Here is a 27,295-nt window from a genome sequence, read left to right as displayed (position 1 = left end):
TGCTGTTTGACAGGCTTGGAAATGCTAGTACAGCCGTCACTTAGCATTCAATGAGCAACGACTGACTGCTGTTCAAAAACACAATCTGGCTGGGACACTGCTGCTGCAGAGGATGCAAAGAGGAGAGAGGATCTCTGAGCTTGTACGTTTCTCTCCAACTCTAGCTCTCTCTCTCGTTCTCTCTCTCTCGCTTTATATCTCTCCCTCTCTCCCTCTCTTTATATCTCACTATTTTGCTCTGAGCTTCTCCCCCTCTCTCTCTCCACCTCCCTCTCTCTTCTATGCCCTTTCTACTCTCTCTCTCTCTCTCTCTCTCTCTCTCTCTCTCTCTCTCTCTCTCTCTCTCTCTCTCTCTCTCTCTCTCTCTCTCTCTCTCTCTCTCTCTCTCTTCCTTTGTGTGTTTGTGGGTTAGTGTTAGTTGGTTCAGTTTGGTGGTTTTGTCCCTTATAGTTACGATTCGGGGATGGTTAGCTGATCCTAGATCTGTGCATAAGTGTGACGCATCCATCACCCTGCTGTATGAAGCTGCCCCTACACACTGATCTAAGATTTGACATGGTTAGGATTTGGGGGTAAGCTGTCTGTGTCTACCCCTATGACTCAGCCTATGTAAGCTCTTTGAAGAAGGCCGTAACATCAAAGCTGAGTCATGATCTGAATGCTAGACAATGTCATCAATTAAATCATCATTGATGCCATCAATCGTGTCATTGCTGTCTCCCTGACAGACTGATGATGCCATGGCTGTTCTACTGTGAGGGCAGGTGAGGTCATAGGTGACTCACTCCAGGAGGTAGTCGTTAAAGATCGTCCCTATGGAGACTCCCTGAGTGACATCTGATGTTAAGAGTGGCGGAGAGTGAATGTTTTCTGATACGGAGACTTGAGTCTACTACAGCCTCAGTACTGGCTGTCCCCTGCAAGTTAGACATGTCAAACGACCAGATTTTTTTTTTTTTCGTCTCTTCTACTTTTCCCCCATTTACCCTTGACTCCATGTGTGAAAATGTCACAGAGCCCCAGAGATGGGTAGGAGATGTGACACATCCCGTGACACCTCCGCCTGATTTAAAAAATAGAGAAAATGTCCACTCACTGTTTTCCTGCTCCCAGATGTGATTTTTGATGAAGCTTAGCCTAGTCATAGTTCAATGTTTCAACCAGGAAGAAACTGTACTTAGAGCATCCAGGTATAATGCATTATGATGCATACATTACAATATCTGACACGGGAATGTTTACCAAATATCACATTAAGGAACAGCAAACAGTGAGCGGTCATTGACCGTCTTCCTAGAGATATCTATCCAGCTCAGGTGGATTACGATTCATCCGGTATGAGCTTGTCATCTAACCGATAAGGACACCACCGTGACACTGGCCTGTACTCTGTAAGCTAATTCTGTTTACTGCATTATTCAACACCAAAAGTCTTTGTGCTTTGTTTATTCAAAGCATTTCAAAACCAAGAGGTTTCCTTTGATCGTAGAGAGGAGCCTACTTGAATGTACATGACGAGTAGGTTTCTCACAGCACTTACCCAATCATTTCCGTATTTCCTTTGTTGCTGTGTGTGTCTCTGACTTGGCGTAGTCTGACTGACACGTTTGCTTACAGTGCTCTAAGTGACAGGCTACATGCACTTCTTTCAGTAGGCTAACACAGGAAGCAGCTTCTTATGAAGTGTTATAATGCCCCATAAACATGTTCCCTGAACGAGGTGATTTATCATTGAATCACTCATTATATTGATTCATCAGGTTAAAATGCTCTTTATTAAAAGGATCAGCAGTGGAAATAAAGGCCGGAGCGTCGTAATGTCTGAAACATCATTGTTCAAGAGACGTGTAGTGGGGTAGCTGGGGAAAGAGTGGACATCTTTAGCTAACTGCTAATGATTAATTGATCGGCCCATGAAGTTAATGAGCTGAAGCCTTTTTAAAAGAGAAAAGTGCAGAGACAGACGAGGAGAAGAGGAGTAAGGACATAATGGCCTCTTGAAGAAGAAGGGAGGAGAAGAATGAGCGGAGGAGAGGAAAAGCTTTTTTCTCTGAACATGCAGTGTATTTAATCCCCTCACATTATGAAATCTAAAAGTATTATGGGTAATTGACATGGTCTGTACATGACTGTACTGTTTCTTTTAATCTTAGTGTATTGTATCAAGTATTTGTCATGTCTATATATACACTATCAAATCAAATCCAAATCAAATCAAATTGTATTGGTCACATACACATGGTTAGCAGATGTTATTGGTCACATACACATGGTTAGCAGATGTTAATGCGAGTGTAGAGAAATGAGTGTGCTTCTAGTTCTGACAGTGCAGTAATATCTATCAAGTAATCGAACAATTCCCCAAAAACGGCCTAATACACACAAATCTAACGAGGTGAATGAGAATATGTACATATAAATATATGGATGAGCGATGGCCGAGCGGCATAGGCAAGGTTCAATAGATACCGTATATACATGTGATGTATATGTAAGATATGTAAACATTATTAAGATGGCATTATTTAAATGTGATGATCCATTTATTAAAGTGGCCAGTGATTGGGTCTCTGAGTTAGTAATTGCTGTTTAGCAGTCTGATGGCCTTGAGATAGAAGCTGTTTTTCAGTCTCTCGGCTTTGATGCACCTGTACTGACTTCGCCTTCCGGATGGTAGCAGTGTGAACAGGCAGTGGCTCGGGTGGTTGTTGTACCATGGAGGGCAGGTAGTTAGCCCCCGGTGATGCGTTGTGCAGACCGCACTACCCTCTGGAGAGCCTTGTGGTTGAGGGCGGTGCAGTTGCAATACGAGGCTGTGATACAGCCCGACAGGATGCTCGCGATTGTGCATCTGTAAAAGTTTGTCAGGGTTTTGCGTGACAAGCCAAATTTCTTCAGCCTGCTGTGGTTGAAGAGGTGCTGTTGCGCCTTCTTCACCACACTGTCTGTGTGGGTGGACCATTTCAGTTTGTCTGTGATGTGTACGCTGAGGAACTTAAAACTTTCACCTTCTCCACTGCTGTCCCTTTGATGTGGATAGGGAGGTGCACCCTCTGCTGTTTCCTGAAGTCCACGATCATCTCCTTTGTTTTAGTTGACGTTGTGTGAGAGGTTGTTTTCCTGACACCACCCTCCGAGTGCCCTCACCTCCTTCCTGTAGGCTGTCTAGTTGTTGTTGGTAATCAGGCCCACTACTGTTGTATCGTCTGCAAACTTGATGATTGAGTTGGAGGCGTGTGACCACGCAGTCGTGGGTGAACATGGAGTACAGGAGGTGGCTGAGCACGCACCCTTTTGGGGCCCCAGTGTTGAGGGTCAGCGAGGTGGAGATGTTGTGTCCTACCTTCATCACCTGGGGGCGACCCATCACAAAAGTCCAGGACCCAAATGCACAGGGCGTGGTTGAGACCCAGGGCCTCCAGCTTGATGATGAGCTTGGAGGGTACTATGGTGTTGAATGCTGAACCGTCGTCAATGAACAGCATTCTTACATAGGTATTCCTCTTGTCCAGATGGGATAGGGCAGTGTGCAGTGTGATGGCGATTGCATCGTCTGTGGACCTGTTGGGGCGGTATGCAAACTGAAGTGGGTCTAGGGTGGCCAGTAAGGTGGAGGTGATATGATCCTTGACTAGTCTTTCAAAGCACTTCATGATGACAGAAGTGAGTGCTACTGGGCTATAGTCATTTAGTTCAGTTTTCTTTGCCTTCTTGGGTACAGGAACAATGGTGGCCATCTTGAAGCATGTGGGAACAGCAGACTGGGATAGGGATTGATTGAATATATCTGTAAACACACCAGCCAGCTGGTCTGCGCATGCTCTGAGGACACGGCTAAGGATGTTGTCTGGGCCGTCAGCCTTGCGAGGGTTAACATATTTAAATGTTTTACTCACGTCGGCCACGGAGAAGGAGCGGGAGGGATCGCAGTCCTTGTTAGCGGGCCACGACGGTAGCACTGTATTATCCTCAAAGGGGCAAAGAAGGTGTTTAGTTTGTCTGGAAGCGTGACGTCGGTGTCCGTGACGGGCTTGGTTTTCTTTTTGCAGTCCGTGATTTCCTGTAGACTCTGCCACCAACGTCTCATGTCTGAGCCGTTGAATTGCGACTCCACTTTGTCCCTGTACCGGCATTTCACTTGTTTGATTGCCTTGCGGAGGGAATAACTACACTGTTTATATTCAGCCATATTCTCTGACCTCTTTCCATGTTTAAATGTGGTGGTTTGCACTTTCAGTATGGTGATTGGAGTGGAGAGGAGAGGGGAGAGAAGAGTGGAGAGGAGGTGGAGAGGAGGGGAGAGGAAGCGAGATGAGAGGAGGGGAGGATGGGAGAAGAGAAGTGAGGAGGGAGATGAGATGAATTTCAAAGAATCACATTCACAGGCAAAGTTGGCGGAGAGTGTTAGGGCCGTACTGTGGAACAGAGGCAGAAGTTTAATGTGCCTTTAAAATAGGAATGCGGGGATTATATCTGCCTTCTATTGATCTTGGCCATCTGTGAGTGCAGATGGATGGGAGATTCAGAGTTTATTAGTAGAGTGTTATTAAAGACACTGTGCCAATGAAACCCTTGATCCACAGGAAACATACTGTATGACCGCCTCTTCTCTTCGTTTCTCTTTTCTTGTTTTATGTTCTCTTTCCACTCTTCTCTTCTCTTCTCTTCTCCTCTACTCTTGGCAGTAAGCACTAGAAGGAAAAGGAGCCAGGTGAGTTCTTAGCTTGGGTCTGATTACACTGTAGATTGTAGAGAGAGGCAGCGAGCACATGTTACTGCTTGCTGAGTAGTGATATGTTAGCAGGGGGGCTTCTCTCTCTGCCTCTCTACCTCTTTGCCATAGCTGGAGCGGCATCGCACGCTGCTGGAATACCAATGAATAACGATACTGCTACGGTCCACTCTCCTTTGGCCCTCTCTCTATATCTGAACGCTATACTTACAGGCTTGGCACAAGGCCCCATCTTCCTGGAAATAAAATGGATCCGGTCATGTGTGCCAGACGTGATATGACCGTGCCAAGTGCCAAGGCTCTCTGGTTATATGGGGGAGCTGGAGTTAAAAGCTGATATGGGTCCCTTGATGTTGTGTACACACACACTGTGTGGGTCCCCACACTAGCATGCACGAATGAACAAACACACACTTGCACTCACACACACACACAAACCCTTTTCGCCCTGCTGGTAGACCAGATTTCCCTGTAGCCGGCACGTCTGTCATTGGCCGGGCCATTCAAATAGGAGCCGAGCTGCCGGTACGGGCCAGAGAAACACCGGCTGTGGCGTTGCCATGGTGACAGCCTGCCCGTTGGGCGTGGGCTTTGCCATAGTGTGTGTATGCGTGTCAGTGAGCATGCTCCTACACACACACCTGCTCTCCCTTCTCCTCTACCCTAATGTATATTTAAACGAAAAGGACAATCCTTATCGACTATCTGTTAACATCGTATTAGCTGTGTTGATTACCTGTGATTGTTCTGCCGTGTTGTAATACACACTAATGAGCAACAGAATTCACACAGTAATGTTATTTTGTGTCCATAAAGCTGTGGATTTTCTCCCCTAGCTGCTGGCGTGCGCTCTATTGAATACAGCCAGCCATGGCATGACACACAGAGAGGCAGACTGCCGGCAGTAGCCGCGTAGAACTCCAACTACCCAACTATCTCCCTGCTTTTTCTGTCTAATCTCTCTCAACATCTGTCTCTTCTTCAGATTGGAATGTACTGTGTTTGATGTAGGGAACTGATAATGGGGTTTGCGAAGAGGGCTGATATTGGGCTTCTGATATGTTGGGTTGGAGGTTGTATTGGGTTGCTGAGTGTTATGTGGATATTGTATATTTTTGGTGCAGACATTTGGGATATAGGGCTCTATTGGGTTGGAAAGTTGTGTGTTTGGTGCAAAGTGGAGAGTGCAGAGTCAACACCCTTACACAGACAGAATGGACATGATTAATGATCAGTCCAGTGGGCTTTTCAGGGGAGGAACTCTTCAACTCTTCAGCAGAGAGCTATGGGGAGCGGACTAGGGGTGTTCCAGCCCAGAGTCCTTCAATCCTTCCTTTACTCCTTCAGAAAACGCCCCCAGTCTCAACCCTTCAGCTCTCCATTATTTGATTCCTTCCTAAATGTTCTCTGTCCAGTGAGAGATTGGCAGGTGCTGACAGAGTGGGGCAGAGGTCCAGTAGACACACCCCTACCCAGAGGACCCTCATTCTCCATAGGACCCCGCAATTTATGTCATGATGTCATCACCGTGACTTTTAAACTATCAATTCCCACAAAAAAAAGTTGCTCTGACTCCGAGGATGTGTGGTGTTTCTGTTGTGCTAGTGATGAAAAGATTATATTTCAAAGCCACTTTCTGCTTTGAGCAATAGCATTGTCCTTCTTTACAGTTAATTCCCTTTGAAGTTCTTCAGAAAATGATAAACACCTGGTTTTAAAAAATAAAAAGCTCATTACTTGCCTTCCTGATTCACAAATGAACAATGGCAGAGAGGAGAGTGAATACAAATGAGCTCCGCTCTTGATTGACTTGACCTTTTGGTATTTTGCTGTTTCCACCACATGTTGTCATCGTCTTTGGCAAAACATATTAATTTAGCTTACTCAACTTCAAAGTCTTGTAGGCTGACCACGCCGCTCGCGCGCGTCAACGAGCGTCAGTGGTGCCAAGGGCTAAAATAGAACTTTCTATTTCTGACGCAGATCGCGCTGCAAGTTCTGCCTCTCCCATCTCCTCATTGGTTTATAGAAGCAGGTACCACACGCCATCTCCTCATTGGTTATACCCATGTGAGTGATTGAAAGATGAACTGTTGCTGGTCGTCGTGGTAATACTATGAGTGTAGATGCCAATCACCATATAAGTTCAACGATGAAAAAGCCTGGAAGGAGGAGAGATGACTAGAAACGATTCGGTTGACCGTTTTATGTGTGGATTAATTGTCGGAGTAGAGGAACTTGTGCATTTCAGGTAAAATAACAACTCAATGTTTATATCCTAGGACAAATTAGCTAGCAACAGCAAGCTAGCTAAATAGGACAAATTAGCTAGCAAGTGCAAGCTAACTAGCTAAATTGCCATAAATGTTTAATGCTTTTCGACCTGTCCCCAAATAATGTCATTGGTTCAGAGTTTGTTTTGATATTTTAACCTGCGTATCGTGATGGCATTTGGTGTGGGGGGACAAAATAAATGTATGCACGAAGGCGCACGATGGCGCACGCGCACAGCCGGTTTGGTGTCACACACACACACACACACGTGCGCACACACACACACACACACACACACACACACACACACACACACACACACACACACACACACACAGACATACACACACACACACACACACACACATTCACCACCTAGACACACACACACACACCCTCTTCCCCAGGGTCTTACGTGTGTGTGTCTCCGTGTATCTGTATGTATGTGTGTGTGTGTGTGTGTGTGTGTGTGCATGATTCTATACACTAAGCTTCATCCCATGTGATAGATGGGGTGTGGGGTTAAAGGTTAAGGGTGTGTTTGGGGTGATAACAGTTACTCTTAAGGGTCATTAAATATGACCTCTCCTTCTGACCTTCTCTGAATGTCAATCTGTCTCTGTCTACTGGCCAATATTGAGAAGTGATGGCTCTTACCTAAGTCCAGGGAAACTCTGGGGCCTAGTTGTAACTTGTAACTAGGACAACAACAAACAAAAAACTGTAACCCCTAACACTAACTGTATCCCCTAACACTAACTGTAACCCTAACCCTAACTATAACCCTAACTGTAACCCTAAGCCTAACTGTAACCCCTAACACTAATTGTAACCCCTAACACTAACTATAACCCCTAACACTAACTGTAACCCTAAACCTAACTATAACCCCTAACACTAACTGTAACCCCTAACACTAACTGTAACCCCTAACACTAACTGTAACCCCTAACACTAACTGTAACCCTAAACCTAACTATAACCCCTAACACTAACTATAACCCCTAACACTAACTGTAACCCCTAACACTAACTGTAACCCGTAACACTAATTGTAACCCCTAACCCTAACTATAACCCCTAACACTAACTGTAACCCCTAACCCTAACTATAACCCCTAACACTAACTGTAACCCCTAACACTAACTGTAACCCCTAACACTAACTGTAACCCCTAACACTAACTATAACCCCTAACCCTAACTATAACCCCTAACCCTAACTGTAACCCTAACCCTAACTGTAACCCCTAACACTAATTGTAACCCCTAACACTAACTGTAACCCCTAACACGAATTGTAACCCTAAACCTAACTGTAACCCTAAACCTAACTATAACCCCTAACACTAACTGTAACCCTAAACCTAACTATAACCCCTAACACTAACTATAACCCCTAACACTAACTGTAACCCGAACTGTAACCCTAACACTAACTATAACCCCTAACACTAACTATAACCCCTAACACTAATTGTAACCCCTAACACTAACTGTAACCCCTAACACTAACTATAACCCCTAACACTAACTGTAACCCTAAACCTAACTATAACCCTAACCCTAATTGTAACCCTAAACCTAACTGTAACCCCTAACACTAACTGTAACCCCTAAACCTAACTGTAACCCTAAACCTAATTGTAACCCCTAACACTAACTGTAACCCTAAACCTAACTATAACCCCTAACACTAACTGTAACCCCTAACACTAACTATAACCCCTAACACTAACTGTAACTCCTAACACTAACTGTAACCCTAACCCTAACTATAACCCCTAACCCTAACTATAACCCCTAACCCTAACTGTAACCCTAACCCAAACTATAACCCCTAACACTAACTGTAACCCTAAACCTAACTATAACCCCTAACACTAACTGTAACCCCTAACACTAACTGTAACCCCTAACACTAACTGTAACCCCTAACACTAACTGTAACCCTAAACCTAACTATAACCCCTAACACTAACTATAACCCCTAACACTAACTGTAACCCCTAACACTAACTGTAACCCGTAACACTAATTGTAACCCCTAACCCTAACTATAACCCCTAACACTAACTGTAACCCCTAACCCTAACTATAACCCCTAACACTAACTGTAACCCCTAACACTAACTGTAACCCCTAACACTAACTGTAACCCCTAACACTAACTATAACCCCTAACCCTAACTATAACCCCTAACCCTAACTGTAACCCTAACCCTAACTGTAACCCCTAACACTAATTGTAACCCCTAACACTAACTGTAACCCCTAACACGAATTGTAACCCTAAACCTAACTGTAACCCTAAACCTAACTATAACCCCTAACACTAACTGTAACCCTAAACCTAACTATAACCCCTAACACTAACTATAACCCCTAACACTAACTGTAACCCTAACTGTAACCCTAACACTAACTATAACCCCTAACACTAACTATAACCCCTAACACTAATTGTAACCCCTAACACTAACTGTAACCCCTAACACTAACTATAACCCCTAACACTAACTGTAACCCTAAACCTAACTATAACCCTAACCCTAATTGTAACCCTAAACCTAACTGTAACCCCTAACACTAACTGTAACCCCTAAACCTAACTGTAACCCTAAACCTAATTGTAACCCCTAACACTAACTGTAACCCTAAACCTAACTATAACCCCTAACACTAACTGTAACCCCTAACACTAACTATAACCCCTAACACTAACTGTAACTCCTAACACTAACTGTAACCCTAACCCTAACTATAACCCCTAACCCTAACTATAACCCCTAACCCTAACTGTAACCCTAACCCAAACTATAACCCCTAACACTAATTGTAACCCTAAACCTAACTGTAACCCTAAATCTAACTATAACCCCTAACACTAACTATAACCCCTAACACTAACTGTAACCCCTAACACTAACTATAACCCCTAACACTAATTGTAACCCCTAACCCTAATTGTAACCCTAAACCTAACTGTAACCCCTAACACTAACTGTAACCCTAAACCTAACTATAACCCCTAACACTAACTGTAACCCCTAACCCTAACTGTAACCCTAAACCTAACTGTAACCCCTAACCCTAATTGTAACCCTAAACCTAACTATAACCCCTAACCCTAATTGTAACCCTAAACCTAACTGTAACCCCTAACACTAACTGTAACCCCTAAACCTAACTGTAACCCTAAACCTAATTGTAACCCCTAACACTAACTGTAACCCTAAACCTAACTATAACCCCTAACACTAATTGTAACCCCTAACACTAACTGTAACCCCTAACACTAACTATAACCCCTAACACTAACTGTAACCCCTAACACTAACTGTAACCCCTAACCCTGATTGTAACCCTAACCCTAATTGTAACCCCTAACACTAACTGTAACCCCTAACACTAATTGTAACCCTAACCCTAATTGTAACCCCTAACGCTAACTGTAACCCCTAACCATAATTGTAACCCCTAACTGTAACCCCTAACCCTAACTGTAACCCCTAACCCTAATTCTAACCCTAAACCTAACTGTAACCCCTAACCCTAACTGTAACCCCTAACACTAATTGTAACCCCTAACCCTAACTGTAACCCCTAACTCTAATTGTAACCCCTAACACTAATTGTAACCCTAACACTAACTGTAACCCCTAGCACTAACTGTAACCCCTAACACTAACTGTAACCCCTAACACTAATTGTAACCCTAACTGTAACCCCTAACCCTAATTGTAACCCTAAACCTAACTGTAACCCCTAACACTAACTGTAACCCTAAACCTAACTATAACCCCTAACACTAACTGTAACCCCTAACCCTAATTGTAACCCTAAACCTAACTATAACCCCTAACCCTAATTGTAACCCTAAACCTAACTATAACCCCTAACCCTAATTGTAACCCTAAACCTAACTGTAACCCCTAACACTAACTGTAACCCCTAAACCTAACTGTAACCCTAAACCTAATTGTAACCCCTAACACTAACTGTAACCCTAAACCTAACTATAACCCCTAACACTAACTGTAACCCCTAACACTAACTGTAACCCCTAACCCTAATTGTAACCCTAACCCTAATTGTAACCCCTAACACTAACTGTAACCCCTAACACTAATTGTAACCCTAACCCTAATTGTAACCCCTAACGCTAACTGTAACCCCTAACCCTAATTGTAACCCCTAACTGTAACCCCTAACCCTAACTGTAACCCCTAACCCTAATTCTAACCCTAAACCTAACTGTAACCCCTAACCCTAATTGTAACCCCTAACACTAATTGTAACCCCTAACCCTAACTGTAACCCCTAACTCTAATTGTAACCCCTAACACTAATTGTAACCCTAACACTAACTGTAACCCCTAACACTAACTGTAACCCCTAACACTAACTGTAACCCCTAACACTAATTGTAACCCTAACTGTAACCCCTAACACTAATTGTAACCCTAAACCTAACCCCTAACACTAACTGTAACCCTAAACCTAACCCCTAACACTAATTGTAACCCTAAACCTAACCCCTAACACTAACTGTAACCCTAAACCTAACCCCTAACACTAATTGTAACCCTAAACCTAACCCCTAACACTAACTGTAACCCTAAACCTAACCCCTAACACTAATTGTAACCCTAACTGTAACCCCTAACACTAATTGTAACCCTAAACCTAACCCCTAACACTAACTGTAACCCTAACTGTAACCCCTAACACTAATTGTAACCCTAAACCTAACCCCTAACACTAACTGTAACCCTAACTGTAACCCCTAACACTAATTGTAACCCTAAACCTAACCCCTAACACTAACTGTAACCCTAAACCTAACCCCTAACACTAATTGTAACCCTAACTGTAACCCCTAACACTAATTGTAACCATAAACCTAACCCCTAACACTAACTGTAACCCTAAACCTAACCCCTAACACTAATTGTAACCCTAACTGTAACCCATAACACAAATTGTAACCCTAAACCTAACCCCTAACACTAATTGTAACCCTAAACCTAACCCCTAACACTAATTGTAACCCTAACTGTAACCCCTAACACTAATTGTAACCCTAAACCTAACCCCTAAGCCTGAAATAGCATTTTCCCTTGTGGGGACCAGCAAAATGTCTCCACTTGTTTCACTATCCTTGTAAAGATATTTGGTACCCACAAGGATTGTAAAACCAAGCAAAGCTCTTAGAGACTTAAATTTGCTAAAATGTCTAAAGACATGTTTTCACTTTGTCATTATAGTGTATTGTGTGTAGATGGGTGAGAAAAAAAACAGTCTGTAACACAGCAACATGTAAAATAAGTATGAATACTTTGTCAAGGCCCTGTATAGTTTGATCTGGTGTAGTTGTGTTCTTCTGCCAGGTTATTGCTGGCAAGTTGTTGGGACCGAGCTACTCCTTCATTAAATCAATTAGATTCAGACTTGTTCTCAGTCTAGCCATGTGTCATGATAAAAGGAACTATAGCGCTTCAATTCATTTATTGGTTTTGTGGTGTAGACACAGACAGATCAAGGTGGAACTGTGCTCTCTGCTGGTGAATGAGACAGTATAAGACATCTGCTCTGGTCACCACGCTGACTGTGACATCAGGCCACGTGCCTGTCCGATAGTCATCAGTGGTCAGTGAACCACTATGTCAACCCTCTGACTTAAGCACCTCTGTCTGTCAGAGAGAGAGAGAGAGAGAGAGAGAGAGAGAGAGAGAGAGAGAGGGAGAGACAGAGGTGAAAGAGAGGGATAGAGGCAGAGCAAGCTGATGTCTATGATAACACCATTCGGTTCAAAGGTTCAGACAGGCCAAAGTGGGAGAAGAGAGAGAGAAGATGGAACAAGACAGAAAAAAGTGAGAAGAGAAGCATGCAGACAGAAGGAAAAGAGAGTGAGTCAAGGTCAGAAGGAGGGGAGGAATGCGAGACAAAGTAAGACAGATATACAGATGTGTTGCAAAAGACAGGGACTCAAAAGAGGCCACTTAAAACAGGATAATTGTGTTTTCAGTTCAGTGCTGGGATCCCCCCTCACTGGTGAGACTAATTACCGGTTGATCTAATGCTTTATCTCCATGTGTTCCTGAAAACCCACACCCTCGACAAGTGATGCATCTCTACGCCCCACTCCTCTACTGCTTTATCCCAGCACTGACTGCACTGTGGGTTGTCCTTTTGAAGAACACCCGTCATCCTCCAACCCAAATATTAATGAATCAGTGAGGAGTGTGGGCCGCTTGCCAATCGCTGTGAGGCGGACCCAACCAACCAAGGCAGTCAGCTGACACAGTCAGCCCTCTGCTGCTCCACTGTGAGGTTTAGAACGAGGCCTCTGAGGTTTTTGCATCATTGCCTTTCATTTATTTTTTTCAGCTTATTTTTTTCACATTATTACTCTCTTGCTCTGCTTTTCATAACTCTCTCCATATTCCTCTCTCTCTCTCTCTCTCGCTCTCTCTCTCTTTGTCTCTCTCTCTCTCTCTCTTTGTCTCTCTCTTTGTCTCTCTCTCTTTGTCTCTCTCTCTCTGTCTCTCTTTCTCTCTGACAGCCCTGTGTAGCAGAGCAGCTAGTGGTTAATTATTGGCTTTAATGTGGTAGCTAGCTTCATACACATAATATGCAAGGTAGAGAAAGGCTCAGCTCCATCGCAGAGCAGAGTGAAGCAGACAGAGGCGGTCTTTTGCTTTCATTATGTGTGTGTGTGTGTGTGTGTGCTGACCCCATCATCTTGGCAGGTAGACCAGGAAGAGAATTGAATTAATCCACGTCCCATTGAACAGACGGCAGACAATTGGCATAAAATGTGGAAGTAGAATCTCATTTAACAGGGACAGTGCTGCCTGTGTGTGTGTGTGTGTGTGTGTGTGTGTGTGTACGTGCGTGCGTGTGCGTGTGTGCGTGTCTGTTCATGTATGTGTGTTATCCACTCGGGATCCCGAGGGCGCGGCGGTCTAAGGCACTGCATCTCAGTGCAAGAGGCGTCACTACAGTCCCTGATTCGAATCCAGGCTGTATCACATCCGCCTGTGATTGGAAGTCCCATAGGGCGGTACACAATTTGCCCAGCATTGTCCGGGTTTGGTCGAAGTAGGCTGTCATTGTAAATAAGAACGTGTCCTTAGCTGACTTGCCTAGTTAAATGAAGGTTCAATAAAGAACCATTTAAATTAATGTGTGCTCTAGGTCTACTGAACGTCATGAACACTTTTATATCAGCAGAAGACGATGACGATCTTTTTCCCCTCATCCTACTAATTATTTTGGATCTGTGCGTTAACTGTTAAATACACTGAAGCCCTTGGTTCTATAAAAGGGTTATTGGTTTCTAAAGAGATAGTCCAGCTGGGATGTGTAATTCCCATAAGGCCAGTCTGATTGTTACGAGCTTCCACACTCCTGTTTATAGTATATTCACCAGATTGAACCATTCAGTGTGGAAGCCAATGCAGCATAATGCGTTTAGTTCTATGGGTATGCTTTTCCCGTGCCTCCACATAGCCTACACCAGTGGTTCTCAAACGTTTTAACCCGTGCCTCCACACAGCCTACACCAGTGGTTCTCAAACGTTTTAACCCGTGCCTCCACACAGCCTACACCAGTGGTTCTCAAACGTTTTAACCCGTGCCTCCACATAGCCTACACCAGTGGTTCTCAAACGTTTTAACCCGTGCCTCCACACAGCCTACACCAGTGGTTCTCAAACGTTTTAACCCGTGCCTCCACATAGCCTACACCAGTGGTTCTCAAACGTTTTAACCCGTGCCTCCACATAGCCTACACCAGTGGTTCTCAAACGTTTTAACCCGTGCCTCCACACAGCCTACACCAGTGGTTCTCAAACGTTTTAACCCGTGCCTCCACACAGCCTACACCAGTGGTTCTCAAACGTTTTAACCCGTGCGTCCACATAGCCTACACCAGTGGTTCTCAAACGTTTTAACCCGTGCCTCCACACAGCCTACACCAGTGGTTCTCAAACGTTTTAACCCGTGCCTCCACATAGCCTACACCAGTGGTTCTCAAACGTTTTAACCCGTGCCTCCACATAGCCTACACCAGTGGTTCTCAAACGTTTTAACCCGTGCCTCCACACAGCCTACACCAGTGGTTCTCAAACGTTTTAACCCGTGCCTCCACACAGCCTACACCAGTGGTTCTCAAACGTTTTAACCCGTGCCTCCACATAGCCTACACCAGTGGTTCTCAAACGTTTTAACCCGTGCCTCCACATAGCCTACACCAGTGGTTCTCAAACGTTTTAACCCGTGCCTCCACACAGCCTACACCAGTGGTTCTCAAACGTTTTAACCCGTGACTCCACACAGCCTACACCAGTGGTTCTCAAACGTTTTAACCCGTGCCTCCACATAGCCTACACCAGTGGTTCTCAAACGTTTTAACCCGTGACTCCACATAGCCTACACCAGTGGTTCTCAAACGTTTTAACCCGTGCCTCCACACAGCCTACACCAGTGGTTCTCAAACGTTTTAACCCGTGCCTCCACATAGCCTACACCAGTGGTTCTCAAACGTTTTAACCCGTGACTCCCAAAAAAGGAGTGGCTCAAAGCACGCGACCCCTCGCACACGCACATGAATGCGTGCACAATCGCTGCGCAAATGTGGCCTGTTATTACAGCCATAAACGGTGATGCATTTTCAAAACGAAAGATATAGAAATAAATGTTGTTTTACATCTTCACTTTGAGCAGAAAGTCATTCATGTTAGTAGTCAATGTCAACTAGGGATATCATGTCACTTCTCTGGAGGCCAGAGCCAGCAGGACTGTACGGCCCATCTGTATGCAGCGGAGGTTACAGGATCGGATGGAACGTCTGTTTGTAGCCTTTTTCTTCCTCACAAATATGGTCATAAATTTGCCAGAAATGTTACATCTTCGTCGCATAAGTAGGCCCTATTGAAGGCAGTGCAATGTTACAGCTATATTTAACCTATAGCCACAGTAGCCACCCTAGCTAGGCCTATCGGAAATCTGAAAATGATCAAACAAAATCTCCAGGTAGCTTATTGTTCTGGCAATGATGCATCCTTTAGCAGATTGCTGAATTGTATTTTATATGGATAATATCAACGTACTCTGCTTTTGCCAGGCAAAACAGGAGAACATTTTAAAAGTGCTTTCTGATCACTAACCTGGATTGGCGCGCCTGACTGCTGATGACTGGTCATTGGTCAAGAGTCAAGACACACAACTTTTTGGTTCTGAATTACAGATTATATGTTTTTGAGACTAGAATTTGGTGCAATACAAGGCCTATGTTAGTAACCAGATCAAATAGGCAAAGAGAAATATAAATAATATATATACATAAAAATGATTTACCTTTTAATACATATTTCTCCCATTCAGTTTCACACTTGCGTCACCCAGGGGGTCGGGACCCCCAGTTTGAGAACCACTGGCCTACACAACACTTCAATTCCCTTGAAGATAGAAACCTCTTTTACGGGGGGTTTTACTGGTAGTTTGTGGTGGGTGTGGCCAGTCCGTGTGTGTTTCTACTAGTTGGTGCTATGCTTGGTGGTAGTGATCTGTCTCTGTGTTGTGTGACCAGTGTGTTAGCCTCCTGTGTGTCTGTAAAGAATTCTGCTGGAGCTGGATGTCTCTTTCTTTCTTTCTTTCTTTCTTTCTTTCTTTCTTTCTTTCTTACTTTCTTTCTTTCTTTCTTTCTTTCTTTCTTTCTTACTTTCTTTCTTTCTTTCTCTCTTTCCTTATCTTTATGTCTGTCTCTCTCTCTCCCCCTCAATCTTTCTCTCTTTATCTTCATAAAGAGTAGGTCTTCCACTGTTACTTGAGTATGTGCAGTAAATCTCATTCTCTCTTCCTTTCACACTCTTCTTCTCTAATTATCTCTCTTTCTCTCAGCCTCTCTCAAAACCCTGGTCTAACAGCCCATTTGAGATGCCAGTAGAATGGGAGAGAGGACTCTGCCTATTTAACAGTACCATAAACCAGACGCTCGCCTCAAAACCCTGCATCTCTGTTCTTATATTAATGAAGCATAAAATATTTAATTCAATCTTAAAAGGCTGTTGATATAAAGGTCCTAAGGTTTCATCCGCCCCTCCGTTCTCTACCTTCGTTCAACATTCTTTCCCTGATTCTTTCCCATTCAGTTCATTCTGAGGGGGTGTAGAGTGATGGTTCCTCGCTCATACTGGAATGGATAACTCTCAATTTGCCCTTATGCTGTGTTCTGTGTACTATTTGACTGGTAGGGCTGGGAGGTATGCTGTGTTCTGTGTACTATTTGACTGGTAGGGCTGGGAGGTATGCTGTGTTCTGTGTACTATTGTACTGAAAGGGCTGGGAGGTATGCTGTGTTCTGTGTACTATTTGACTGGTAGGGCTGGGAGGTATGCTGTGTTCTGTGTACTATTGTACTGGTAGGGCTGGGAGGTATGCTGTGTTCTGTGTACTATTGTACTGGTAGGGCTGGGAGGTATGCTGTGTTCTGTGTACTATTGTACTGGTAGGGCTGGGAGGTATGCTGTGTTCTGTGTACTATTGTACTGGTAGGGCTGGGAGGTATGCTGTGTTCCGTGTACTATTGTACTGGTAGGGCTGGGAGGTATGCTGTGTTCCGTGTACTATTGTACTGGTAGGGCTGGGAGGTATGCTGTGTTCTGTGTACTATTGTACTGGTAGGGCTGGGAGGTATGCTGTGTTCTGTGTACTATTTGACTGGTAGGGCTAGGAGGTATGCTGTGTTCCTTGTACTATTGTACTGTTAGGGCTAGGAGGTAGACTTTTCTGGCTATGAGACCTGCTTCTGGGCTGTAGTTTAGGCCTCTAGGGCTCACTTTTCCTGTCAAGGTTACATGATCAGGTAAAACTCCTGCCCCTATATAGGAGGGATGGACTTTTACTTGTCTGTAGAATTTTTCTTCAGTAGGTTTCAATGGCATATCTTGATAGAGGTCCTCCTGGTTGCTTTGTTGGTATGTTGTTGGTATACTTTACATGCTCTAGTCCAAGGGTAGGCATTTAGATTCAGCCGATGGCCGATTTCTGTTGCATTGGATGGTCGGGGGGCCGGATCATAATAATAATAATTTTGCAGTGCAAATTGACCATAACTAAGCCCAAAAATGTATTTTAAAATAACCATCATTTCATACCTTGATTACATTGAGACACGATCACATATCTCTTTTTTCATTTGTCGAAAATAATTGGGAACAGATTTCCTAAATGAAACTCATTTTTAGCAAATTTGCCGACCAGTTTGCTGACCCCTGGTCTAGTCGTTGTGTTAGAAGGGATATTTTATTTAAGGGCTAGATTATGTGGCTACTTTGATAGAGCTGGCTTGTCTATGACGACCAAGCAATTTTTTAACTCCTTTTCAAAAACTCATTGGATAGCCTTAGTCGCAAAGCTACATTCACCTCCCCCAGCCAACCCATTACATTATTATACTCCAGGACATAACCCCAGAGAGTGAGTGGATTGTCGTGTTGAATTTATAGACTTACTTATTGTGGGTTGTAGCACCTCTTTCACCTTACCCCTCTTTTACCCTATGAGGAAGCTATGAGGAAGCTAGCTAAAATATTAGGCTTTCATCATAGTTAATATAGCACATAAATCCCTTTCTTTTTCAGGACAGTCTCCCCTCCTTTTTTCTCATCCTTTTATTCCTGCAGGATTGCTGAAATGGATGTGATTATTGCCTGAGTTTAGGGACACAGTTATATCAGGAACAGTCATATTTTTCCTCCTCTCTCTCCCCGTTCCCAGAATTAATCTGCTACTGCTGAAGGAAGGCGAGTTATCACTGGAGATCAGTGGGGCTGGATGCAGTCACGTATAATAAACAGGGAGGGAGGGAGAGAGGAAGGAAGGGGAGGAGAAGAGAGAGAGAGAGAGAGATACAAATTGCCAGACATCCATATAGCATCAGGGTCATTCCAGCAGTCCATTTAATCCTCAGCCTCACTACCACATGTTATGGATCACTCGTCTGTTATTCCATCTGTCCCTATGTAACCTGTCCCACAATAACATCCATGTCAATGCCAAGGTACAGTGCTAGGCTATTTTTACCTGTCAGCTGTTAAACAATACGACCATTTTGCTTCAGCATTCTCTAATGTATTTTGTCCCCTCTCCCACCATGTAAGTCAGTGTCTCAAGTCAAGCCCGGATGTGCACTGTGTACATGTGTCAGCCTAAATATAATGCCTAAATACTTTGCATTATCTTAATGTCTAATATTGTTTGTCCTTCTCTCCCCCTGTAGCCTGCCCCCCAGGGACATTCAAGTCGAGCCAGGGTCCAGGTCTGTGTTTGCAGTGCCCCTCCAACAGCCGCTCTGCAGCCGAGGCCGCCACTATCTGCGCCTGCCGCAACGGCTACTACCGTGGGGACGTAGACCAACCTGACATGCCCTGTACCAGTGAGTATCTTTATGGTACTTTTCCTCTGACCAGCCAGGCATAACCTGCAACAGTTCTATACTACTGTATATCTATATCCGGGTCTTCAACATCCCCTGTACATACATGTATACTCTTATGTAACCCTAGCCACTCCTTTTCCAAATATTTACCATATTCAGTCTCTGTGGGGTATGAGTGAGGAAACAAGATGCATTAGTTATCCGATCACTAGTCCAACGCTCTAACCACTAGGCTACCCTGCAGCCCCTAAATCAACACTGTATTCTATATGAGCACCAATATGGTTTTTGTAAAAACGACTCCACAGATATGGCTCTTTTGCAACTTGTGGATAACATTTTTACAGCCCTGAACAACAATGAATACGCTCTTGTCATCTTTTTAGATTTATCCAAAGCCTTTGACACGGTTGATCATGAAATATTACTTTCTAAATGGCATTATTACGGTTTGCATGATTATACATATAATTGGCTATATAGTTATGTTTATGATAGAGAACAGTGTGTTTATGCAAATAGATGTGCATCTACAACAGCCAAGATATCCTGTGGCGTGCCACAGGGTTCGATAATTTGACCTGTGTTATGCCTAATCTATATTAATGACCTTGCTGCTGTGTCTTCTACCGTACCTCCCATTCTCTTTGCTGAGGATACCAATTAGATGTTATCAAATAATAATTTTGATTCACTAGTTAATGAAGCCAATTCAGGCATGGCCACATTTTCTGAATGGTTCCAGATAAACAATTATCTTGAAATGTACAAAAATCCAACTTTAATGTATACGCTAATAAGAATAAGAAATATTGTTTGAAAAAAGAGCCAGAATCTCAATAGGTGGGAATAAAATGGAAGGAGTAACATCCACTAGATTCCTCTAAGTTTTAATTTATGAAAAGTTATCATGGAAAGATCATATTCAATTTGTCTGCAGCAAAGTGATGAAATCTGTTGTTTCATCAGAAAGATGAGTGGTTTGGTTGATCAGGCTTGCTTCCTAACTCTATACTATAGCTTAATTTACCCATGTCTCATTTACTGTAATATTGTCTGGGCCAGTCCATATGCCTCCTACCTACTATAAATACATTTGCAAGACTAGCCACCTCCTCTAATTACCTGGCTCCATCTGCACCTTTGTTTAAGAAAATCAATATCCTGTCTATTTACTACATTAATTTATGCCAATTATGCACTTTCATCTACAAATACTCATACCTCCCAGACAGTTTACCTAAAAATGGATTCTTCCAGGTTAATTCTGAAATCCATCTATATAACACAAGACACTGCGGTAACCTTCACCCTCCCTACTGCTGCACCTCACATAGTGAATTCTCTATCAGATACAGAGGTAGCATACTCTGGAATTCTTATCTTCACATTGCCAAAACATCTTCATCCCTCAACAACTTCAAGCAAAGACTGGGGGTCAGCCTGATGAACCAAAACACTCAGTAATCTCCTCCATATAGCCTAACTCTCACACACTCACATGCACACACATTTAAACAAAACACATATACAGTTGAAGTCGGAAGTTTACATTCACCTACGCCAAATACATTTAAACTCGGTTTTTCACAATTCCTGACATTTAATCCTAGTAAAAATCTTAGGTCTTAGGTCAGTTAGGATCACCACTTTATTTTAAGAATGTGAAATGTCAGAATAATAGTAGAGAGAATGATTTATTTCAGCTTTTATTTCTTTCATCACATTCCCAGTGGGTCAGAAGTTTACATACATTCAATTAGTAGTTGGTAGCATTGCCTTTAAATTGTTTAACTTGGGTCAAACGTTTCGCGTAGCCTTCCACAAGCTTCCCACAATAAGTTGGGTGAATTTTGGCCCTTCCTCCTGACAGAGCTGGTGTAACGGAGTCAGGTTTGTAGGCCTCCTTGCTCATACACGCTTTTTCAGTTCTGTCCACAAATTTTCTATAGGGTTGAGGTCAGGGCTTTGTGATGGCCACTCCAATACCTTGCAAGCCCCCCCTTTGTGGAGTGGTTGAAAAATGAGTTTTATTGACTCCAACCTAAGTGTATGTAAACTTCCGACTTCAACTGTACATACTTTTTTTTTTTCATGATTACTGATCAATTCATTTAAACATGTATATTTAGCAGGTTTTGTTATACTTATGTATTGTATATTGTTTTGTTGTGGTGTGATTTTCATTTAAGCCCTTGGGCTTCCAACCACCCCTGGACATCATTTATTTGTATCTGTATTGTTGTTTATCACTTGTTTTCTTTGGTGCAAATAAATAAAAATAAAACATCAAAAGGTTAAAATAATAACTGGACGGATAAAAATCGTCAAAATTCGATAAATATTTTTTAGCTATAAAACAGATGGTTTTAAGAGGTTTAATACAGACCATGCAAAAAGGTTATTCGAAAAACCAAAACCTTTCTTGCAGAGCACATAGCATGTCTACCTCTTCCAAGCATTTATTTCCCACTGTTCAAACAGACCACATTTCAAGACACAAAAAACAACAAGATCAGGTGTGGCCAATTACTAGATGTGGCCAACACACCTGAACACACTCAAATTGACAAGACAAACTACTGACTGTTGTTGGTAAATGTATACATGTACTGTATGGAATGGTTTGAATAATGAGACAGTTGTGGGCCCAATTAACACACAAGGGCAGCAGGTAGCCTAGCCATTAAGAGTGTTGCGTCAGTCACTGAAAGGTTGCTGGTTCGAATCCTTGAGCCGACTAGGTTGACACGTGTATCTGCTAAATGACAACAATTTAAGTCACAAAATCACACATTGAAAATGTTTTTAGTGAAGATGCATTGAATGCAATAAAATGCTGTCTCTACAGTAACACAAGAGGAATAAAATACACAAAAATGGAACTATATACAGGGAGTATCAATACCAGATCAATGTGCAGAGGTAGGTATGTACATGAAAGCAGGGTAAAGTGACTAGGCATCAGGATAGATAATAAGTGTGTATGTAGCAGTGGAGGCTGCTGAGGAGGACGGTACATAATAATGGCTGGAACGGAGTGAATGGAATGGCATCGGACACATGGAAACCGTGTATTTTATACCATTCCGCCTATTACCACGAGCCTGTCCTCCCCAATTAAGGTGCCACCAACCTCCTGTGTTATGTGTGTGTGTGTGCACCTATGTAGTGAATGTGTGTTGGAGTGTCAATGTGGTGTGTGTGAGTGAGTGAGTGAGTGAGTGTGTATATATAGTCAAGTGAGTGCAGATCGTTCGGGTACCATTAATTGACTAATTTGCAGTCTGGCTATTTAGCAGTCTTATGGCTTGGGGGTAGAAGCTGTCTTGGAACCTGTTGGTCCGAGAGCCAATTCTCCGGTTCCATTTGCCGGACGTTAGAAGAGTGAATAGTCTATGGCTTGTGTGGCTGGAGTCTTTTTTGGGCCTTCCTCTGACTGCCTGATATAGAGGTCCTGGATGGCAGAGAGCTCAGCCACATTGGTGTACTGGGCTGTCCGCACCACCCTCTGTAGCGCTTTGCGGTCAAGAGCAGTGCATTTGCCATACCAAGCGGTGATGCAGCTAGTCAAGATTCTCTCAATGGTGCAGCTGTAGAACTTTTTGACGATCTGTGGGCCTATGTCAAATCTTTTCAGGCTCCTGAGGGGGAAGAGGTGCTGCCTTGCCCTCTTCATGACTGTGCGGGTATGTGTGGACTATGTTAAGTCCTTAGTGATGTGGATGCCAAGGAACTTGAAGCTCTTGACCCTCTCCACAACAGCTCCATCGATGTGGATGGGGACATGCTCTCCCCTCTTTCTCCTATAGTTCATGATCAGCTCCTTGGTCTTACTGACATCGAGGGAGAGGTTGTTGTCCTGGCACCACACTGTCGAGTCTCTGACCTTCTTCCTGCAGCAAAACTTGATCAGGAAGTACAGGAGAGGGCTAAGCAGGTGGTGTTGTTGCCGACCCTCACCACCTGGGGCCAGCCCGTCATGAAGTGAATAGATTACATAGATCTTCCTCTACTGCAGCCCACAGTCCTCATTATACTGATAGACAAAGCAGACACACCAGCTAGCATCCATACATACACTATACTGGGGAGCCAATAAGCCTATTTATGCCGTCATACTTATCTAAACATGTATTAAAACAATATGCTAAGCTCTTCACAAGTCCCTGCCGACACACAATTATAGCGGAGAAGAACACTGAAGCCCCAAAACGCTTGTTTACTTTGGGATTCAAATTTCTCTGCAGAGGGCTTTAATGGTCTACATGCACTCGTACACACACACGCGCACACACACACACACACGCGCACACACACACACGCACGCACGCACGCACGCACACACACACACACACACACACACACGCGCACACACACACACACACACACACACACACACACACACGCACGCACGCGCACACGCACACACACGCACACACACGCGCACACACACACACACGCGCACACACACGCACGCACGCACGCACGCTGGCCCTAATGCCTTAGGAGAGGATCTAATTAACAGTTATCCGACTCCTCACTGCTGCTCAACAGCATCACTGGAGCTACAATATCATTATTTGTCTGGTTTTGTATTTATTTTATCTTCACTTATTCATAAAGCCCTAAGCTAATTGGATCAGAGGCAGGGTATAGTGTCCAGTTCTGTTCCCCTGGTCTGGCTGGTGCTACCAGAGCTGTCAGTGTGTGTTACAGCATACTGTAGGTGTATGTACAGTGCATTCGAAAGGTATTCAGACCCCTTGACTTTTTCCAAATGTTGTTACGTTACAACCTCTTTCCCTCATCAATCTACACACAATGCCCCATAATGAGAAAGCAAAAACAGTTTTTTAGAAATTTCGTAAATAAGTATTCAGACCCTTTACTCAGTACTTTGTTGAAGCACCTTTGGCAGCGATTACAGCCTCAAGTCTTCTTGGGTATGATGCTACAAGCATGGCACACCTGTATTTGGGGAGTTTCTCCCATTCTCTCTGCAGTTCCTCTCAAGTTCTGTCAGGTTGGATGGATCGTGTCGCTGTACAGCTATTTTCAGGTCTCTCCAGAGATGTTCAATCAGGTTGAAGTCCGGGCTCTGGCTGGGCCACTGAAGGACATTCTCACGAAGCCACTCTTGCGTGGTTTAGGCTGTGTGCTTAGGGTCGTTGTCCTGTTGGAAGATGAACCTTCAACCCAGTCTGAGGTCCTGAGCGCTCCAGTGCAGGTTTTCATCAGGGAGCTCTGTACCTTGCTCCATTCTTCTTTCCCTCAATCCTGACTAGTCTCCCAGTCCCTGCAGCCGAAAAACATCCCACAGCCTGATGCTGCCACCATCATACCTCACCGTAGGGATGGTGCCAGGTTTCCTCCAGATGTGACGCTTGGCATTCAGCCCAAAGAGTTCCATCTTGGTTTCATCAGACCAGATGATCTTGTTTCTCATGGTCTGAGAGTCCTTTAGGTGCCTTTTGGCAAACTCCAAGCGGGCTGTCATGTGTCTTTTACTGAAGATTGGCATCCGTCTGTCCACTCTACCATAAAGGCCTGATTGGTGGAGTGCTGCAGAGATGGTTGTCCTTCTGTAAGGTTCTCCCATCTACACAGAGGAACTCTGGAGCTCTGTCAGAGTCACCATCAGGTTCTTGGTCACATCCCTCACCTTACTGAGGAGTGGCATCCGTCTGTCCACTCTACCATAAAGGCCTGATTGGTGGAGTGCTGCAGAGATGGTTGTCCTTCTGGAAGGTTCTCCCATCTACACAGAGGAACTCTGGAGCTCTGTCAGAGTCACCATCAGGTTCTTGGTCACATCCCTCACCAAGGCCCTTCTTCCCCGATTGCTCAGTTTGACCGGGCGGCCAGCTCTAGGGAGAGTCTTGGTGGTTCCAAACTTTTTCTATTTAATAATAATGGAGGCCACTTTGTTCTTGGGGATCATCAATGTACCCTTCCCCAGTTATGTGCCTTGACACAATCCTGTCTCGGAGCTCTACGGACAATTCCTTCGACCTCATGGCTTGGATTTTGCTCTGAAATAGACAGGTGTGTCACTTTCCAAATAATGTCCAATCAGTTGAATTTACCACAGGTGGACTCCAATCAAGTTGTAGAAACATTTCAAGGATGATCAATGGAAACAGGATGCACCTGAGCTCAATTCTGAGTCTCATAGCAAAGGGTTTGAATTTTCAATAAATTTGCAAACATTTCTAAAAACCTTATTTCTCTTTGTCATTATGGGGTATTGTGTTTAAAATAATAAAGAAAAACATTTATTTAATCAATTTTAGAATAAGACAGTAACAAAACAAAATGTGGAAAAGGGGAAGGGGTTTGAATACTTTCCGAATGCACTGTATGTCAACAGCCTTCTGCTCTGCCGAGGCTCTACTTCAAACGTCGCTCTCCTCATTTCCTCTTCCTCTAGGGGAGGGCGCCAAACCCTCTGTCTCCCAGCACGGGGCCCACTAACCTCGGCTCCGTTACCTGCCACCGGTTGCTTTTGGGACAGGCTCGCGCCACACAACTCTCCCCTCTTCCTACCAACCGCCAGGCTTTCACCAGCCTTACCCCAGTTCCCTCACAATGGGCTTAGCCAGGGATAGCCTGCCTGCTGGGTTTACGGGACCCCCTCTCTGTATGGGGGAAAGAGGTAGACTGACAGGCTGGTCGGTAATTGGTGGGAGTCGGCCAGTGGAACTGTTGCTGATTAGTCCGTTGGGGAGAGATGAGATACAGAGATGGAGGGGAATAGGGGAGAAGCATGCTGTGTCTCTACTGTGTGAATAGGGAGGGAAATTGAGAAATGAAGTAGCGTGGTTGGGCTTATGGAGAGATGCAACGACACAGTGTGTGCTACAGTTAACTGTAGGGAATGGAGAGAAATGCAAGGGTCTGCTTGTGAGTTAACAACTACTCCAGGGAGATAGTAGAGATGTACAATATGTTCACTTAGAAAAAAGGGTTCTTTGCTATCCGCCATAGGAGAACCCTTTTTGGTTCCAGGTAGAACCCTTTTGAGTTTCATGTAGGGTTCTACATGAAACTCAAAAGGGTTCTACCTGGAACCAAAAAGAGTTCTTCAAAGGGTTTTCCTATGGGAACAGCTGAAGAACCTTTTTAGGTTCGAGATTGCAACTTTTTTTCTATGAGTGTTCCATGCTATGGCCTACAGTATGGGACATGCAGAGATATTCAGAGGAAGATTATATAGTGTGGTATAGCCAATGTGGAAAAAGACAGGGATTGATTTGGTTTGAGACATGCAGGGATGTAATTCACCATGTTTTGAAGCTTGAGGTGTAGGTAGAATTGTTTGGATTCAATGACATGCAGGGGTATTGGAATGCATGGTATCAGCACAAATAGAGAGACAGACAGGGAGACAGAGGAACATACAGAAATGATTCCAGTACACTCATTACATTCCTGGCCTACACCACAATTGCTTGGAGTCCTGTGGCTCCAGTCTCATCTTACAACTGTGGCCAAGCTTCCGGATGCTCCCTTGATCTCTGTCGCACACTGTCTGGACCTCAGGCCACAAATCCATATCATTCTGCGCTGAAGCTCTGTATCCATTGGCACTTTGAAGTCAACCCGGGCTGGGCTGGCCTTGGTGGGCTAGCTCGAATTGCGTTCTCACTGCCTACAGAAATAAGAAATTATGTAATGTTGCTAGGTAGCCAATATGTGACTGTGCAGCTGGCTTTGCTAATGTTGCTAGCTAGCAAGATGTTGAAGAATTTAATTTACCCTCACCGTGCTGTAACTAACGTTACCCCATACTCCTGCCAGTGCCAGCCAGACTCAGAGCGATGTATTTATTTTGCTAA

General features: G+C 44.0%; 1 protein-coding gene across 4 annotated transcripts in view; it reads left to right on the top strand.

Annotated features, from left to right (window-relative positions):
- LOC110508791 (ephrin type-B receptor 1) overlaps positions 1-27,295 on the top strand; it is a 376,500-nt gene that overhangs the window by 238,766 nt on the left and 110,439 nt on the right. For all 4 annotated transcript variants that reach the window (XR_016492725.1, XR_016492724.1, XM_036966014.2 and 1 more), the window contains exon 4: positions 19,296-19,451. Coding sequence is in view for 2 of the 4 variants with exons in the window: in XM_036966014.2 (XP_036821909.2) it covers positions 19,296-19,451 (156 nt within the window). In the remaining 2 variants the exon portion in view is untranslated. The remainder of the gene's footprint in view (positions 1-19,295; positions 19,452-27,295) is intronic.

The sequence above is a fragment of the Oncorhynchus mykiss genome, chromosome 28, assembly GCF_057628025.1.
Source record: "Oncorhynchus mykiss isolate SJ-2025 chromosome 28, ASM5762802v1, whole genome shotgun sequence".
Lineage (NCBI taxonomy): Eukaryota > Metazoa > Chordata > Actinopteri > Salmoniformes > Salmonidae > Oncorhynchus > Oncorhynchus mykiss.
The sequence above is the reverse complement of the archived record's forward strand: the minus strand, read 5'-3'. Positions and strand labels throughout refer to the sequence as shown.